The sequence below is a fragment of the Phaethon lepturus genome, unplaced genomic scaffold, assembly GCF_000687285.1.
Source record: "Phaethon lepturus isolate BGI_N335 unplaced genomic scaffold, ASM68728v1 scaffold10815, whole genome shotgun sequence".
In the NCBI taxonomy this organism is placed as follows: domain Eukaryota; kingdom Metazoa; phylum Chordata; class Aves; order Phaethontiformes; family Phaethontidae; genus Phaethon; species Phaethon lepturus.
The window spans coordinates 25,793-45,292 of NW_010541205.1; the positions used below are offsets into that span (position 1 = coordinate 25,793).

A 19,500-nucleotide genomic window follows, 5' to 3' on the forward strand; every position below is an offset into this window, starting at 1 on the left:
TACAGTCTACTTATAACTAAGGTGTTTAAGAGGCAGTTTTTATCGATTAGAACAGTCAGAGGAGAGCTTTAATTTTTCACGATTGAACCTCATACTGTAAAGAGTAAGCAGAGGCTTCGCATTAACCTATCCCAAGTCACTTACTCCTACAGGCGTTCATGTACTTGCATAGTAGACTTCTAAACTAAATACGGATCCACCATCTTAGCCATCTCAGCTGTATTTTACCAAGTTGTTAACCTCCCTTATTTTTAAGTTACACTCTATCCCTTATCAATATAAATTCTTCCAAGCCACTTAATTTTCTTCTGTATCCAGCTCCACCACCAATCCAGAAGCGCTGTGTTTGTAATTAGAAAACTAACACTCTAGACTTGCAGAAAACCATCTTTCTATATTGATGTAGTTCCTACGAAATATGTATGGTATAAACCTAATACATGCCCATTCCTTAAGCAAAAAATTCTTAAGCATTAGCCCTCCCTGAAGTCTCCTGGCTTTGTCTTGTACTTTCTTTTATACGTAGACGAGTGCACATTTCTTCTGTGAAAACAGAGCAACAAGATTTCTGAAAAACAAGAGGGGAGGAAACAAGGGGGTGAGTTGTTCTGTGTCATGAAATCCACCTTTTAAGGGTGCACAACCCGTCTGTTGGAGTGGATGGAGAACAAGAACACCAAGGTGCACATTCAGATATTAGTGCAGTTTCATTTACGTGTGTTTTCCCACTTGTCAAATGACTTAAGAACAGCCATACTTGAGAATAAACTTGTTATTGATGATTTACTGTCCTCTGTACACACTCAGCCTACTGGAATGCAGTTTGGCTGCCTCGGAATTACAGTATATGTTTCTACTTAATATTTGGGGGGTTCGGGAGGCTATTTTATTACTGTTAACGCTGTTCAGGCTACACAGCTGTGTCACAGCCCAAGCTATGACATTTCAGCACTTTAAAGAGTAAATACATAGCATGTCTTGCACCCCTCACCACACTGCCTTGCTTTCCTTAGAAAAAGCAAGACGGGGCTGGAAATCCAGCGTTGTGCACAGCGGAGCGCTGGTGCCAAGCTTCTCCACATGAAACCGAAGGGATACAAGGAAGTAGGACAGGAGATAATGACCACCGCCTACCTTTACATGTCCAGCAGCGTGTCTGCTCTTATTTGAGAGCTCCACCACAGCTGCAATCACTCCCAGTGCAAGGCCAATTGCAAGAGTAAGGAAGAGCCCACCCAGAGCCTGGGGCTGCAGAGGACTCCATCTGTCTCTGCTTTTGTGAAGGCAGCTGCTCTCCCACCACTTGTTACGCAAGTAGTCGAGATCACCCGATTCACGCAGTTTGAGGACGGCAATGGAGAGCTTCTTAGTCCACAGGGATGCTGGCGGCAGCAGAATGAAAGAGAGAGAAGAGCATGGGAGAGATCACAGCCACTATAACATTTTGAAGCAATCTGCTGCTACACTACCAAGCAGGGTTAGCTGGGTGCTGCTTCCCCACTGTCAGATGGTTGTTCTGCAAATCGAACGCAACAGACTAAGACTTTTCTTAGATAATAACTTTTCTTAGATAATTATTTCAAGATAATGGCCATTCCTGCCCTATCCATAGTTGGATGCAGTATTTGCAAAATAACAACAGTGAAGGATATTTGAGGAACACAAGCAGTCATGCTCCACGAGAGAACAAACTGTCAACCCTGCTGACTATGTTAGGAGCTCTGCATTACTGGGACCAAGGCAAAACCAAAACCACCCACAGGAACCAGTGACACCCCCGAGAGTTGGAAGTTTTTGCACATTACAGTTCAAAGTAAGAGTCATAGCAGCGTTCCCAATCTGTTCAAACTGGATTATTACAGTTAATGCAGAAAATGTGTGCAAGTTTCAGTAGGTGGCTATGCCAGGCTTTTTGCTCTGCCAGTCTGCTACTTCAAACCCGTGGAATCCGAGTGGAGAAGTGGGACCGAAGTGGTGCATCATGACTAACCCTGAGTGGTGGCAATGCCAAATCCTCTGGCTCCGATAACTTCCGGGGCCCTGATCAAATTGCAGTGCCTTGCAGCTGCAAGGTCTTGGGAGATAGATTCACCAATGAAGGCATAATTTGATTCCATCACACGTTGAACGGCTTCCTGGTAGGTTTTGACTAAAACGTGGTCTCGTCTCTTGTCCATATATTCGTAGATCATCTGATGGATAGGGTTCTTGGAGTTCTGCAGCCCAAAAATCCAAGTGTCAAACTAAAGTGTAAAACAATCATCCAAATAAATCTGCATATATGTGCAACAGTTGCAAAACAATGCGGAGGAGTACTTAAGCCGTTGCCCTTTGAGCCCTCCCAACTGAAAACTACATACAGCTAGCACAGATTTCCTCTCTAACGCACAGTGTTACAGGGATATAAGTACTAAATGTTTCCCACCCACTCCCCTGCCCAAAAACAACCCTTGCAGGCATCCAGTTAATGTATCTAGAAGTTAACCTACGTCAGTCCTCACGTTGAGGTACACAAGGATAACCCCTGAAGACTAGCACCGCTTTCTTAAAAGAGAATACACTATAAAAATAGAGTCCTCTGCAGGCTTTCCTCTCTCAGAAAAGGTGGAAGAAGAGATGAACAAAACAACAGATACCAATCCCATTATTTGAAGTGTTACAGGAAAACTGATGGAGTCTACAGCCATGAGCGTGGTATATATAAGGACCTATAGGCATGAGCTAGACAACTTGGCCCCAGCTTAGCAGTTCTGTGCACAATTAGATTCTCTGCACCTTGAAGAAGTAGAAAGTAGAGGAGCCATCCAGTGTCCCAAACTCAAGCTTTCTTTGCTTCACAAGATCTTCAAAAGTCTGGATTGGGAGCTGCTCGCTGCCAGAGCTCAGCAGAGCGGTGAAGTTGGCAATGTAGGCAGCCAGCAAGGCGATGGTGAACAGCCACCAGACAGCAGCGATGACCCGCACAGACAGCGCTTTGGGCCGAGGGGTGACACCTGCATGACCAGAGGAGCCAATAAAATGCATGGGAGGTGATGTATGGTGAGAGAGCGCCAAAGAACCTTAGATCCATGAGCCTGAGCTAAAGACTGACTTCCCTTTAAACAAAGGCCAAACTGCAAAACTCACCCTGCAGCTACTTAGTGCATGAGCCTGAAAAGACCTACCATGGCTCGTCTGAACTGCATCAATACTGCATGCGATGCAGAGTTGAAGCAACATCAGTCACCAAAAGCAAAAACAAACAACTCCACGAAGCACCAGTGCAATGGGCAGCTTGACATTCCCTAGAGCAATTGTTACAGCAGAAAGTATACATTCCTCAGCTGGAGACAGCCATCTGTACAATTCCAACAAGTCCCAAACTGGGAGTTTCACTGTTGTCAAGTGTCCCTATCGGAACATCCGTTCCCTCAACAGGACAGCACACCAGTGTTACGGCCAGATGAGAGCCAGACGTGCAATCAGCTTAAAAAACCGTACTGCTCCCAGAGCTGCTTTGTTGCAGTCCTTTCAGCTCACCTTGCAGGGCAAGTGCTCCGGCTCCAAACCAGAGGCTATTTAAGAAGGTAAAGTGGTTCTCTTCATTCTTTGGCTCATTCCATTCACAGGGGCTCAGTCTGTGGGAAAAGGACAGGATAAAACCAGACATTCAGGGGAAAAAGAAAGAAAGAAGCCTGCAGTGTGACTGCAGCAGTGCAGGTAGCCTGGAAATGCCCTTTCCTTCCGTGGTAGCTCCTCCTTCACCTGAGTTCCAGTTTAACCAGTGCAGAGGACAGTACTCCTGCTCAGTGCCTCAAGGAGTCTACAACAGTGGTGGCTTAGGGGGTCCTGTCACAGGTTTGCCAGACACTTTCTTCCTGAGCCACGGCACAATCTCCTTGGCACACGTGAGTGGCAATAGTGTCTCTGCTCCCTAATATCAGCCTGAGGGCTGCTCCTTGGCACAAATCCTTACCTATGAAGGTTGTGCAGGAAACTCGAAAAGCTGCGACAGAGCTTCTGCTCAAGACTGCAGCTGCAGAGAGCATTAGTGTGGCCTAATCAAGAAAGGGGCAGAAAGCTGCATCTCCTGGGAAGGGGGTGGAGGGCTGGCAGACAGAATCTCTTCCACAAGTCAGTGCAGGACAAAGTGCATAAAAATACACCAGGTGAAAGACCTGCACGTAGGAACATGGTGATAGTTCAAAACAAACTCTGATAAAATGAGAAAGAACAGCTGAAGTACAAACACACAGTCCTTTTAGCAACTCTAGGTAATCCACATCAAGAAGGCTGGTGCTATTTGTGGGGAGATCCTACTCTTAATGTTGTCTTAATCTGACATAACTTAAGCTTTATTAGCCCTGGTTTTGGACCTGTACAGAAGGTTCCTCAAAGCAAAATGCACCCTGGTACTTTCTTCAAAACTGAGTTCTCTTCAGAGCTGAGAAAGCAGTTGACCTGAACAAAGTCTGCGAAACAAGTTCATTTATACCTGGCGACAAGAAAGAGGCAGAAGCACGTCAGCACGTAAGCAAATAGAAGGCCAGTCCAGGTCTCCTTACTGAAAGGAGCCAGGAAGTGGAAGAAAGACATCTCCTGAGAGGCAGTATCTTTTCGAAGCAAGATACCAATCCCAGTCTGCAGGAACGGTGTGGTGAAGGAGACCACCTCTTCCCTTGCTGATGTTACTGTCAATGGAGCCACTGCAATATCTGCTTCCTATAAGATGGAGATAAAAAATAATCAACCATCCAACCTTCCTGAAGAATTCTGTCACTCAAATAGAGTACTTCCCAGGCTGAACGGGCAGGTATCTACATGGCAAATCACTTCTCCGTGTCAACAGACAGCTATCAGCTTAGACTGCGAGCTCCAAGAAACAGGACAGTTTTCCATTTTGCATTGTTCACAGTGGGGTGCTGGTTGGTATCTGGGGCTTCTGGTTTCCCACTACAGCACCACACACACAAACTGAGGCTGTGCACCATGAACCACATTGGTTTTGTTTACAGAAGGCATGTTCCTTTCTGTTTCTGGCTGCAGCATCTACATGACTGACAGCTGGACACGGTACTGAGTTCAGAGGAGCAAAGAAGGTTTAATTGAAATGTTACCAACGGATGACAGAACGCTAGCCATAGGGAATGGCACATGATGGGGTAAGATGTGCATTCAAGCATCTCCTTGAAGAGTCTAAGGGTTTACCATTCTGAAAGAGACAAGTTTCAACCTAGTGGTTAAGTTCAAGGTAAGTTTTTCTTAAAGGCATTATCTTTGTTTCGTTAGCGAGCTAAGAAGTCTGTACAGTTTCTCAGACTACTTGTCTCCGAGAAAAGACAAGCACTGCACCAGGAACACATTGTTGTAACAATGATTTCCTGCTATGGCCATTGTCTCCTTGTTCCTTAGTTTCCATATTTGTAGGCCAAAACCAACTGCAAGTCTTGCTATTTGTTAGTGCTACACAACAGGCAGGACGACTCCAAGTTGTTCAGTCCCTGAGCAAATTGTAATGAAGTCCAAGAGCTGCTAGTACTGTTCTTTCCTTCTAGAGCTGCAGTTTGTCAAAAATAGAAATTGAAAATTACCTGTCTCAAAATTTCGCCAATCATCCCTGTCCAGTTCCCACTGGAAGAGACGGCACCATACTGCCCATCGCCCACCACCTTCACCTTGTAGCTGAAGCGAAGCATTGCAGCAAGTGCTTTCAACAAATCAATGCAGTATCCCTCCAGTTCTGCATTTCTCACCATGACGTAAGGATCTTCCTGCATATCGAGGGAAAAATAGACACGTGCTCCCACAGTCTGCAGTGCAACTGATTGTGAATTAAACCATTTTTTTGGTCAAACCCTCCCCAAAGACCTCTATCCACATTATCAGGAGGACGTTTCCGAATTTGAAAGATATTCACCGGAGTCATGTGCCACCACTAGTCATAGACTACAGCTCCAACGGGGCAGCTGCATCCTGCAAGCCACATGTACCACAGAAGTAAGTGACAACCTCTTCTTAGTCTAAAAGCCCAAATACGTTTCATGTGGCCCATCAAAGCATCAGATGAGGGTCACACGCTGGTGCAGGACCTGACATCAGAGACAGAAAATTTACTGCTGTAGCTTCTTCTGAATAATCCTGCTTGTCTGGTGCTTGTGGTAATGCATTTTCTCTTTTTTATAACGTATTTTTAACCCCCGCACATGTGTGATCTTTACAGATTTCCACTGCAGGACAGAAACAACATGTAGGTAACATGACAACCCTTAGATGTAGCTGACCAGAGTGAAGAGGGCTTTGTGGGCTGACTTCAATAGCCCTCGAATCCTCCCATTGCAAACTGCAGACAGCTTGCACCTCTACACCACTGAGCCAGCACTCCAAAAACACTGTCTGTGATGGACAGGGATATCAGTGTCAAAGACAGCCCAGAAAAACACCTGCAAATATATGGGTGGAGAAAAAAGGCAAAGTGTAATTCCAGCTATCTCCCGGCCACTACCAGTGTTGTGTCACTGCCTTACCAGGATTGTTGTGACGGTCAAAGTTGCAAGACTCTCTTCTGGTCCCCTTGAGTCAGTGCCCTGCAAATAAAAAAATGAAGAAGAAATAATTGGATTTCAAAGTCCCTGACATGGCCCCGTTTAGCTAGGGCTTACGGGGGATCTCGGGGGGGGTGTGTGCACGAGTTAAACCAGCTATAAATCTGCTCCTGTAAGATGCAGTAATCTCACCACCATTGTTCCCTAACAGTAATTAATAAATCACAAGCATTTCACTTTATCACGTGTTCCCAGCATGCTTTGTCCAAATAAAAATCACTTGAAATGTCACAATACTTCTGTCACACACACAGAGTGCACAGAGTCTTCCAAAGAGATCAATTCCTGTTGCAGACAAGAGTTAGCAGCCAGGCAAGGTCTCATCAGAGAGCAATTCCAGGGGACACAGAAAAAACACAGATTCACTTCTGCACGGAAAGCTGAATTCAAGAGTACATCTTCCAACCTTACGGAGTCACACAACTCGAGATGATTTCTGATCGGCGCTACTTCAGAACAATTCAAGCTTTTGCCAGCAAAGCAGTCTAATTTTGTAAGATTTGTTGGTCTTAAATGTATCCCTTTATTCTATAATACACAGTGATGTTTCTAGAGAGAGTGAGAGAGCATATATATATATATATATGCAGTACAAGATCTGCAAAAGGACCTCCAGTTCTTCCAGGAGCTGAGTGATCTTGTTTCAATTCTCTCTTTGCAATGTAAGGATTTGAGGGATGAGCTTTGTCTTTGAAGCTGTGATCAGAAGTTACCTAATGCAGAGTGTTCTGGAAGCAATGTTGTTATTGCCAGATAAGCTACAACTTGCTCTTAGACAAAAGCAAAGAAGTCACATTTCTTTTCAGGGCTGTTTAAAATACTTAGGCCTACTGAACAGGAGGGTGGATAAAACAAAAGACAAAAAAATCCTGGCCTACCTGTCTTGCTTGGCTTCACCCACTAGTTACTGAAGGTTTCAAAGTGGTTCTTCAAAAAAATCTCAACAACATACTGCACCTTTTGTAAATATACCAGTGTCCTGGTTTCAGGACTGTCCACGACAACCAGAAGAGTAATTTATTGGGCCAAAGTTGCAGGGTTTCAGTAGCAGAAGGGTGGGTAGGGGTGGCACGGGGTGACCGCTGCAGGAGGTGACGAACTGCCCGGTGCTGGACACAGCCATTTCAAGCTGCCTTAGCAATGAACCAGAGAGACCCACAGTGCACCAAGATGGAATGAATCGGACAAGGCTATGTGCCTATGCAAAAACGTCTTTAAAAAAGGGTGATGACTGCTGGACGAGAGACAACGCTACAGCAGGAAGAGACACTAAAGAGAATGTCAGGTCAGGAGAGTTGCCCAAGCAGGGGCACAGCAGAAATAAGAAAGCCACCAGAGCAGGAGGGACAGGAGAGTGGGAGACAGGTCAAAGAAAGAAAGGCCAAAGAGCCACCCCAAGCAAGAGCGGAAGCGCAAGAGCTGCCCCAAGGAGGGACAGAGAGGAGATGCAGGAGGAGGTGCAACTGTAACGGGCTGCAGTCAGTGGAGGAACCTGCACAGGAGCAAGTGAGTAGGAAGCACAAAACACTGACCCCAATCTCCTGTGCTGCCATGTTGCCTCACCAAAGGGACGGAGTATAAAAGGCGAGCAATGAGGGGACTGGAGACCAGGAAGAGGGGAGGACAAGAGAGGAGCTGAGATGTGTTTCTCGGGGGGGTTTTGTTTGCTTGTCTTTATTTGTCAGTACTGGAATTGACAATTGGAGGCTTATGCTGATTGAACCTGACTGAAATTCCATGACTTTCCCAAAGACAGCACGCTTTGAGATTGAGAAATGAGCCGAGATTCAGGTGACACAACATCTGTCTCTACCTGTGCCATTTGGACAATTAATTTCATTTCCCAATCCTACCATAACCAACTCTCCCATCATTTTTGACTGGAAAGTCTTTAGGACAAATAAAGTCCCGCACTATGTCAATATATACATGTTCTAGCAGGTTAGATTTTAAGTGGCATTTGCCACCATTCTTCTAAAGCCTGAGGAGTTACATTCCACACAGACCCTTTTTACGTTAAGTGCAAACTTTGGGAAATAAAACACACATCTTAAGAACTGCTGAAGGTATCGCTGCATCTTTATATGTGTCTGAATTTTCTTTGATGTTAAGAAGTTTATAAAGATCATAAGTGATGCAATAATTGTGAGGTTTAAATTATATAAGCCATGAAGACAGGGCTGTAGACAGATTCTCTCCTGGGGCATGACTGAATTTTGAATTCTGGACAAAAGATTGAGTAAAAAAAAAAGCATGGACACACAGACAGACTTAGATACGTCCATCGCTAGCCATGAAAAGTATATTTAAAAGAACAACTCTTCATAAATTAAAAGCATTGCACACTATGACCACATCCATTTCTGAATTTAAAATGAGAGACTTTTTTTTTTTTTTTAAATAAGACCTGTTGCATATATGCCTTCATCGGTAGCTCTGCACCAAAGAACTTAAACATACCTTACCCACAGCATCATCATTCCTTGTAGTTCCTGAAAAAAACCAACAACGACAAAATCAACTTCTTGCAGGGCTTGTATTTACAGCTTCTTAAAAGTGAAGTTTCATACCCTCATTTCATATTGCACTTAAATAAACGATTATCCCCGACTCACGAGCTCGCAGCGCCGACGACGCGCAGCAGTTTTGTCAGGTTTGTTTCCTCAGTCACAGCACAGCCTTAGTGTGCAACAACCAGAAGCAGAAACAGACCCAGCCAGATTCAGGCTGCAGAAGGTTCTAATTGTAACTTAACGATTATGGCTGTCACTCACACACTGAGGAATGGGTTCTGCAGAATCCATTGCCTTATTTCCATATTGCCCTCCCTGCCAAGGTGAAGAGCCAGCTTCCTGCCCCTTCACACAGCTAAGGTTGCCCCATAACTCCTGCAAAACCTTGTCTATACCCCTAAGAAAAAGCCCCAAGCCCAAAGTTCATCACCGTTCAGTTCCAAGACACTACGTTTTCTTATTCCTCCCTTCCCCTACTAATGAGGGGTTCCTACTGTCAAAGCTGCCACAGGGATTGCGACCACGGGGGTAATGACCTTCCTCCACCACGTCCTACTCTGTTCCCCCCTCAGATTATAAGCACCCTGACTTTTCATTCCTGTGAAAATTAAAACCTCCAAAAGGGCCGTGACCAAAAGCAGGAAGCAACAGTGACAGCGCTGAAGAAAAGGGAGCAGGAAGCCTCTCTCGTGGTGCCTGCTCTCTGTATCCCATCGAGGAACAGCGAGTAAGGGAAGTACGTAAAACTGACAAAGAGGTTAAGCGTGATGAGAGCCAGCGCAACCCTGCAGACAGCACGGGAGGGGACACCAAATGTCAAATTGTCAAATCTGCTATTGACCTTTTCTGTATTACTTCTCCTTCCTATGCCTCAGTTTCCCGTTTGTAAAACAAAGATAACGATACTCCCTCTCTTTGGTAAAAACACCAAGATCCACCCATAAAAGTACTATTACTGAGGTTAATCATGCTTCTGGGTTCCACTCTCTGCTCTGCTGCGCCACTTTCAACAAGTCCTGTTAAATTGTTTGATTCACAGCTTCCCGTTTCATAATACTCAGGAGAATGCCTCAATCCCAGCCCAGCCACAAGAAAGCTAAACTACAATGATTGAGATGCAGAATTAAAACGACAGTTGTGTCAATATAGGACTCATTAATTGCCCAGGATGTTTCTTCTAGAATGTGCACAGTGTTGCTCCTTGGAGTCAGAATTCACAGTGCAAAAGCCAAAAGTCCCTCAAGATAAAACAAAAAATTTCGGGTGTTTTCCCCTCTCTCAAGCAAAAGCTGTGAGTTTTTAATTAAATATAACAACATATTCATTCATTATGTATTATTCATTCTTTGGTTTTGCATTTTTTGGCCTTGTGCTGAACTCCACATTATAGTAAAACAAAACTTGCTTTTTCCCTCTCCACTACAGTTCTCCATGGGAGCTGGAAATCTTCACAAAGGAGTTCTCTTGTCTCCCTTTAGAAACTCATTAAAGCCAGTAAAAGCTTTCCGAGATTCCTTTTTGAAGACCTGCTAGGGTTTCTTGGAAGAAAACAGTCTGTACTGAGGGCTTCAGCTCCCCCACGGTGGCACTGGATGCAGCTGTTCAAAGCCCCATTGTAAGAACTCCTGAAAGGACCGTAAGTAATCAAGTTGCAGCACTAACTCAAAGTTCATTGCAGTGACACTTCTCAGAAGCCAAGTCCTCATTGTGAGAATCCTTTGTGAGAGTCTACAAAAACATGAGACAAAGAAAAGAGGCTCATCCCTCCGCTCCTGTTCCCCAAAGGCCAGCGGCTGCAGGAAATGACTGTGGATGCAAAAAATGAGCCTTGTCCTTACCCCTTCCGCTCTGAGCACGCCTAGCCTCCTAATGGGAGATGGCTCCCTGCTTGACTTCTTGTGAAAAAGCTTGTAGCGCTATTAAAAACTGACCACCTCACCCCAATTTTCTCCCCGACCCTCCCTCTCTCGGCCAGCACCCTTGCCTTCGCATCCTTTGCCAGCATCTCCCCTTTCGCAGCTTGTGACCTGGAGAGAGAGCTGCACTAGAAGAGGAGGCGATAGGTCAGGGGCATCACAGTTGTGGAGTACCCTGGGACATTCAGGATGAGACAATTCTCAGGACGAGAGAATTTGACCATCGTCACTGAAGCGACTGGCTGAAGTATCGGTAACGTGAGGGACCTGCTGCTACCGCAGCTATGCGGGTACCAGCTCTGGGCAGACAGGAGACGGGTGTGAGAGATGCACAGAGGAGCAGAGGAGGTGTAGTTGCTCTCCCAACCCTCTAAAAAAAAAAAAGCCAATTTTTATCTCCCAGTAATTTTGCAAGGTGAAGCTACTCCTTAGCCCGAGTCTGGACTCCAGGCACAGAGCACCAAAAAGCCACAGTAAGATCGAAAAAAGAGCATTTGTTGTCCAGTTGCAAAAGCAAGCTCCCCAGCTCCTCACACAGAGCCAAGTGTGATCCAGCTGGCCGATCCCTGTGCGCAAGTCCCTGGGAGGCTCCTACTACTGTCCCGTAGGACTTCAGGGGGAATGTAGTGCTACCCTTTGTCTACAAAAAGTCTGGGTCCTCACAAACCTGACAACTCCAATGCACTAAGTCCCCTCTTCTCCCCAAAACATGTCACGAGCAGCGGGGCTAAGCAAGAAACATGGAAAACACTACTCACAGAAGAACAAGTTAATCAGCATATCTTGCTGCGATTCAGGGGACAATAAGACTGAAAAGAGTGCAGCTTCAACCACAATAATGGTGCTCAAGGACACCTAACCACCCTTTTTCATCTTCCCCGATCTCAGTCATCTGGTTTACAACTATAGCAGCAAAGACACTTAGTAACAGCACTCATAACACGGCGAAGTCACCATCACAAGCTCTAACAACAAGGTAGGCCCTGGTGACGTGTTAATAACCAGTATGAAAGCAAATTCTTAGATTACAACAAAATCCTGTAAGCCCTAGCAGTTAAAGACTGAAAGAATTAACACTCTAAAGAAGAACAAAACCAGATTTGGATGCAGCCAGCATTCTTGGATCATTTTTCTCACCTGTCTGGCTTGATTCTCTCAGGAGCAGCACGGTTGTAATCACGCAGAACATGAAGTGAAGACCTTTGTCCATTGGAGCAGAAATATCTACTGTCTAAAGGAAACTTGCTGCTGGAGACGAAAGGCAAGTAGTTAAAGCTGGTTTTACAGTTCCTCTTTGCTGAGTTAAAATCAGCGTGTCCCAGATTGTTTGCGCCTCATTCTGAAGAGTCCCAAATCAAAGGTCTCCAGGTGAAAACAGTCACTTATGAGACCAGCCGTAACCAATACTAAAGAAAAGATTCTGGTGAACACCTGGAGAGGGAAGGAAGCGACTGAAGCCGACTGCTCCCGAGTGCCAGGCCCTCCTGCTGTGAGGAACGGGAAGGGGGTATTAAAAAAAAAATGTAGTTGCCAGTTGAGGCATTAACAAAACCACCTCCTCCAGGAGTTCTCGTTTGGGGGGCTTAAAAGCTAAACCTTAATTTCACTGTCCATTTGGGTTGCAGAAAACAAAGTTTGTTATTTCATTTGCACCAAAATGATCTGAAACAAAGCTGTTTCACCCTGCAACAAAAGACACGAGGAATTGTTTCTGAAGCCCTCTTTGGTCTCAACCTCCTACTCTTAACTGAACCAGGTAACAGGAAGGAGGGCGAAAACTGGCATGTTTTACTAACTTTTTTCATTTCAAACACTGCAACAAAATTTCTGCACGGCTTGAAATAATTGTACATTTGTCATTGTAAAACAGCAATGGAACTATGAAAAACAATCAATGCCAGGTTATATTAAGTCTCAAGATGTTGCAATATTTTTGACTGTATTTGTTGTCATAGCGTCAAACAAGGTTCAGGACACCATTACCCCAGAAACTGTAAAAAAACATGTTAAAAATGCCCAAGAAAACTTACCGTTTAGGAGACTATGTAGGCAAAAAACCTCCCACATATGCTATTACATGCTTCTGACTGGTGCTCAGAAAACACTGGCTTCGGTTAATCTTACCTTATCAACTCTTATGAAGTATCCCCAAATCTGTGAAAACTCTTGACATCACAGCTCAGTAGTTTCCCTCACTCCTTCTATCTACATTTTTCATCTAATAAGAGAGATGAATAAAATTTACACAGCAGATTCTTTCTGGGTTAAATTTAAATGCTGTGGGAAATTTTGTTGCTGTGAAAAATACTTCAAATTGGGACCATTTTGATCCTTGTGAAAGGATCAAAGGAGAGGACTGACATTTGAGTTATGGATCAGCCTACACTTTCGGAAAAGTAATTGCAGGATATAGACGAAGTGGTACTCCTGTTAGCTGTTGCCAGGGCAGCAGATGAACTGAACAGCTCAGTCGCCCACAAGGGCACAGAAAGGAAAAGTAGCAGTAGTCTTCAGGTTCAGCTAGTGAGGAACTGTGTTTTTCCTGGTAGATTTAATCTGTAAATTGCTGCTACTTTTTCCTTACAATTCGGTACATGCTACAAAATGATCTTTATTTCAAGTGGCCTCCTTCAAAAAAAGCTAATCAGAGCTGGCAATATATTGCTTGCATCACCTTGAAAAGAAAAGAGTTGTTAACACGCTGACTGCTGACCGTCTAAAAGAACAAATAGAGTGCAAATATGTGCAAAAAAGAATTTTTGCAAAGGCTAATACACTTCCCTATCTCCAGTTTAGTACTAGGGTCCATTACGGACAAACGGAATCAGTTAGAGAATAACAGGAGGGCAGGGGGGTCTAGTGCCTCCCAGTGTGTAAAGAGTTCCTTAGACACTGCTTAAATTAACCACTGCAGGATCCACTCACCATCTACCTGAGGTACTACAAAGTTTTCTCCTGTTGGCTTTACGGCAAAACAAACTAAGGATTAAAAAAGTTACTTTGCTAGGATCAGCTCTCACTCCTCCGAAGGTTTTCAGTCTTTCAAAACCGTAAACAAAAAAAGACAACGTTACTCCTCAACCAGTCTTCTGTACGCAGCGCGGAAGGAAGGCATCAGTATTAAAACAGCAGGCTTTGAACCTCGTCATCTAGAACAAGAACAGCAGTGATCGGAGGCAGTATCTCACTTACAGCAATTCCTTTAGCCTCTCCTAGTTCCGTTTGTCTGACTGGGTACTAGCAGAAGCAACTCGATGAACAGGCACAACGCAACTGCTGGAACACTGAACGCTCCCAGGCATTCAAGGCTGTTATAAAGATAAAAGAGAAGGAGGAGCCAGGCTCAGGGGCTTCTGCAGAACATGCCAGCTCGTCCTGCGGGCTCCAGGGGCAGCCCGGGTTTGGGAAAGAGAGAAGGAGGCTACACCCAGCAAAAAGACAACGTTGGAAGCAGTTAAGTCCAGCAGCTGAATCCTACATTACGACTCAGAAAATACTATTACTGGCCTGCTGTGTGGTCCTGTAAAAGTCCCCTCTCTTTAGAACAGTACCTATCGAGCTGTGCCCATCTCTCCCACCTCTCGATAGTGTAAGCTGCTCAAGACTTTCTCCACTCTGTGACTGTCTCAGGAGATCAGCTGGGGGACGCGGGTATAACACCAAAAAACCCCTGAGCCCCCAAACTCAGGGGTTACATCCATCTAGTCTTTCCTTGCAATGCCTAGACAGCTGAAGGAAAGCCCGAGCTTCAAGGTAAACCATTAAATTTCTCTCTGGATTGCACAGGCATAGAAGTGAAATTCCTGTCCCCTCCATCCTTCCATTTACTAGTTTCACTTCAAAAGTGAGCTGAAGTACAATGCTGCCGAGATGCTGATTCTGTTGGGCCAGGTCATTTATAAATACACACATCAAGGCACTGTAATAAGAAAGAAGTGCCTTCACAGGAATTCAGCAGAGCACACCATTACAACTCATCCTGCAGGGGAGTTGGAACATATCCACACTTAAATATGAAAAAAAAATTTACTCCCTAATTGACTTTAAGTAGCGTTCGAGATGGAAATCTCTCCAGCAGCTTGCACATCTTGGCCTTCTTCCCTAAGCTTTTTCTATACATGCCACGGAGTAAATCAACTATTAAACACCAACACAGCTTGCCTTCAAAAATCGCTTACATGTCCATAAAAAAAATGCTTAGAAGATTGCATTTCATGAAGCCTGCCCTAACAGAGCTCAAGGGCTCGACTCATAGCTTACTGCAGTTAAGGGGAGTCCTTAGACCACTTTTAATGCTCTTCAGAGCCCAGATGGTATAAAGCATTCTTGCAATATAAATTATGGTAAGATGCTAAGATATGTTATGAATGATAATTACATCCTTTCTATAGGACAGCAGAGAAAAAGAATCCAGAAAGATCTATCCACCTGGGATTTCCCTCAGGGGCTTTAACCTGCTTGCAGGTTCATTTTCAAGTGCTTTCTCTGGTAGTTTGAATGTGGTTTGTTCCTCACAGTCTCGCCTGATAGCTATGCCCTGGATTCTGGCAAAGGGATGCATGTAGGGGGAAGTTAGCAAAAATCAGATCAGCTGAGGTTTCCAGCTGCTTTTCATGAATATTTTCTGGGCTTTAAAAAGATGCACATTAATGTATGTGCTTTTTTGCAGCTGGCAGCTAACGAGGGCTATGCTCAACTACAAGCAGCTGTTAGCATCTCAGCACACCTTAAAATCAGTTTTTAAAAACACAATTAAAGTTCACCATCAGCATTCTTAAACACTAAGTTGGAAGAATACAGACCGTAAATCCCAAGTCCAGCCCTGTACAATACACCGCTTGTAATCTGGAAACTTTGGACTTCTAATCTTATAGTTTAATGAACTGAAAAACACATTCAACAAGAGTCTGAGGCCTCACAGGAAGAGCTCTGGACAAGGGGATAAACTCGCTGTCCCTGTACAAGCCAGCGGGGATAGATACAAAATGGGCTTTCTCTAGGCAACGTTACCGATTCGACTGGTGGCCAAGGTGCAGCCAAGGAAGCGTTCTCACGCATTAGAAGGACGCCTCTAGCCAGGCTGCCTCTCTTTCTCCATCCCCATTCAGCGGTTTAAGGTCTGGTGGTCTACAATATCTCAGCAGCTTTCCCACCGGTCACTGACCTTCTTGAAGAACAATGATTTCGACTGCCTTTCTGAATTCCTTCACTCCTGCAGCCAGGCTTTTGTTCCATTGCACGACACCCTGAAGGGAGCACACGAACAATCGTCGTGCCGTATTAGCGAGCGCCTCTGGGCTAGGTTTGGATGCCTCCTATGGATTCCTAAGTCTGTTGTACTACAGGTGTGTGAGTCTAGCAAAAATTTGCAGCTACTGTTTGGCGAGCAGTGATTACCACAAAGTGAATGTTACTAACCTTAGCAGATGGCATGCACTGACCACTGTGGTTTCATGCCCAACCTGTGTCTACGTTGTATCTGCCCGCAATTTCACATGGAGGAGGGAGAATCTGCTTTTTCACCTTGATTTTCATACGAACAGTAGAGAAGACCATCAAGAGAATAAGAGCAGGGAGGCACTTGTTCAATGAAAATCAGTGCTGCTTGGAATTTCAACTTTGAAAAGACACAAATAGGCCTTTTAAACATTGACTTTCTAAAGCTGTTAAGTTGCATGTACTTTCTTGCTTTAAAGATAAAAAGGCAGCAACTCCCTGCAGCTTTCCAGCCCCAAACTGAAGTATTACAGAGTGACTTTTCGTCTAGAGAATGTTAATGAAATTTGCTTTGTGTTAAGACATAATGTGAGACTAATCTTGGCAGATCACACATTCTGCTGCTGATTTACCTTTTTTTCCTTCAGAGACTGCAACGATATTGTAGGGTTACTTCAGCGCATGTTCCAAACCTTTGTTGCACAAACCTCAAGGGCCTCTCACCCGAATTTTGAAGACATGCAATGAAGATCTAAGCTAGGATGGAAAACTGAGAGAATATTTTTAGGCCATTGGAAAGATTTAATCAGAGAATTCAACCCCTCCCAGCTGGTATTTTCACGTCATGATGGTATCATTAGCTACAGTTCGCCTTACGTTTTGATATCTTAGAGTTTAAATGCTTGTGGCCAAGTGATACTAAAATTAGAAACCAAGAACTCCTCCCCAGCCCCACAACCCATAAGCAAGCTGATGACCCTTCCAGGAGAGAGAATGAACTAAGTAACACACACTTTCACTGTGCACTTTGCTGGGACAGGAAGAGAAGAGGTTTTTGAACGAGACGGGTGAAGAGCAAATTTTTGCTGCAGTGTTTTCAGCCAGACTTTAAACCACCTCAGTGATGAAACAGGGCTATCTATCTTACCTGGAGAGCTGTAACAGAACAGATTAGGTCCTTGGATTAGGTCTGTTTGGCTACTAATTACATGAGCTTCCCTAGAATTTTCACCTACACAGCCATCACTGGCTGCCAAACAAAGACATCGCTTCAAAGCAACCCACGTGCTGCTCACACCACAACAGAGTGCCGCTCTCTACCAATTCTTGCATGCGTTTCGGTGGGCCTGAGAAAATTTGAGCTGCATCTGAAATGGCTACCGCTCTGAAAGAGAGTAAAATTAAATGTTATCCACCACAGAATTTTTAAAACAAGGCAGATAGAATTAACCACGCTTGTATACCACAAACTTCTAGACAGCATAAAAAAAGTGTTATGCTACAGCTAAAGAGTCAACAGCTGGAAGGTTAAATATGTTTATTTTAGTAGCGTAAGGTGGTTTTACAAACAAATTTTTAGATTTTTGCAATATACACAAAGAATCATTACAAACAAAAGCAAAATATCCTCTCAATAACAGGGACTCTACGCAGCCTGAAATAAAATTAAACCTCTGTTTTGCTTTAAAATGTATCTCGGTAAACATTCTTCTCCATCACTGATAAAATGTACATCTATAATAAACGACATAATAATTGGGGGGGATGGGACAGGACGACATCCCTAAAAATAAAAAGTAAAAAAAAAGAATGGGAGGAAAAATTATTAATCTATTTAGGTTGGTATTTAGTTCTAAATATGTCCTTCTAAAAAATTAAATATCTCTCTTTTTAAAACATATAATTGAAAATTTTGCATGGCAGTGCAATACAGAAATAGTAAAATTCATCCAAAAAGTGCTATGTACAGCAGCATTGTTAAAATACCATAAAGAAGGGACGGTGCCACTTTCAAGAAAAGACTAGCATGCTTCTTAGCCATCTCTGAATTAAAGTCGGAAGATATTTCCTGTCTGGTTTTAGTAATTCCCTTCTCTCTCCTGTCTCATTCCCACAGATTATGTTTCGAGACGAGGAACAGTCACAGTTCAGTTTAAGTGTGTGCATGTGTACACCTGTATATGTGCAGACATATATTTGCATACACACAATATTTATATATATAAACAAGCTTGGTTTAAAAAAGCACTGCTTTGGAACATAGTGAGAGCTCTTCCTCAAAGAGCGAGACAATCCGAATCCTCGCTGAAATGAACAGGTCCATGATGGAAGACGGACTTTATCGACTACATTATTAATTCATGAAACAATTACTGCAATTTTGAATATTTCCCAGAGAAGACACCCTCAGAGGCCTCAATCGCTTCCAAAAAATAAAACAGAACAGGGAGCATGATTTTAAATCCAACCTCTTTTCATGGATCCACAATTTGTAAGAGCAAAATTTACCTTAGCTGTCATCACCATCACATAGATGTTTACCTATTATAAGAAGCAATTACTGAAATTAGTAAAGAACATCAGATTTGCAGAGAGCAAACTGTAAATGCAAAGAAGTGGTCACACTCCTTTATGAGAAGGCCAAATTTGAGGCTGGGAAATGTGTAATTAAAAAAAAAAAAAGGGAGGTCAGTTCATTAGGACTGTAAAAATATAAGTGTCTGATTTCACTTGATTGTTCTATTTCCACAAACTGCTGACAAACTGAACACTCATCCGTGCTTTTGGAGTCCTGATATTAAGTACCCTTACAGCCAAGAGAAGGCCAGGAAGCAGTAAGCCATACGAGGATCTTTTGTGCCTCTCAGGTCACTATGTTTTGTTTTGTTTTGAGAGGAATGTAAACATTGCCTTACTCAGTGCTCCCCAGAATTACAGTTTCAGCATAAAGAAGACTTCTGTGTCAGTGTTATAATCAGTTTGGTTCTTAGGCTGGGATGTAAACACGGCAGGAGAAGCCATATCCATACAAACTGCTTTCGCAACGCTGCAGGCTCCCTCTGGATTTCCCCTCTCCTCAATGGGACTCCCAGTGAGCTGGCCGAGGCTTTGCAGCCGCTGCCTCTCCTGAGCTTGCTTAGCCCTGTTGGCAATGTACCGCACCCTACTCTGACTGCGCGATGAAGACCTGCGAAGGAGTCCCAAGCTCTCCCCGTCCTCTTCAGATTCAGTTGGATCAAGAGTGATCGGGGAAGTGATGTCATTTTCCTGCTG

At 44.0% G+C, this 19,500-nt stretch overlaps 2 protein-coding genes across 2 annotated transcripts in view; both read right to left on the reverse strand.

The window, feature by feature from the left end:
- Positions 1 to 259: 259 nt before the first annotated feature.
- On the reverse strand, positions 260 to 14,275 carry LOC104621231 (probable glutamate receptor). Its single transcript, XM_010287660.1, has 11 exons — positions 14,203 to 14,275; positions 12,148 to 12,255; positions 9,042 to 9,073; positions 6,504 to 6,563; positions 5,571 to 5,750; positions 4,475 to 4,701; positions 3,520 to 3,617; positions 2,776 to 2,993; positions 1,991 to 2,216; positions 1,135 to 1,382; positions 260 to 568 (listed from the first exon to the last, which is right to left on the reverse strand). Exons 2-11 carry the CDS (start codon positions 12,218 to 12,220, stop codon positions 467 to 469), a joined length of 1,464 nt encoding a protein of 487 aa, XP_010285962.1. The 5' UTR covers positions 12,221 to 12,255; positions 14,203 to 14,275; the 3' UTR covers positions 260 to 466.
- A 4,706-nt stretch (positions 14,276 to 18,981) lies between these two features.
- PLCH2 (phospholipase C, eta 2) overlaps positions 18,982 to 19,500 on the reverse strand; it is a 51,294-nt gene continuing 50,775 nt past the window's right edge. The window contains exon 23 of the mRNA XM_010287662.1: positions 18,982 to 19,497. Coding sequence (XP_010285964.1) covers positions 19,159 to 19,497 — 339 coding nt within the window. The 3' untranslated portion in view covers positions 18,982 to 19,158. The remainder of the gene's footprint in view (positions 19,498 to 19,500) is intronic.

Coding starts and splice junctions, on each gene's coding strand:
- LOC104621231 (XM_010287660.1), bottom strand. CDS start 12,220: ATGGACAAAGGTCTTCACTTCATGTTCTGCGTGATTACAACCGTGCTG. Junction 3,618..4,474: donor TGCCTCTTTCTTGTCGCCAG/GTATAAATGAAC, acceptor CTTTTCCCACAG/ACTGAGCCCCTGTGAATGGA. Junction 1,383..1,990: donor TGGCATTGCCACCACTCAGG/GTTAGTCATGAT, acceptor TGCTGCCGCCAG/CATCCCTGTGGACTAAGAAG.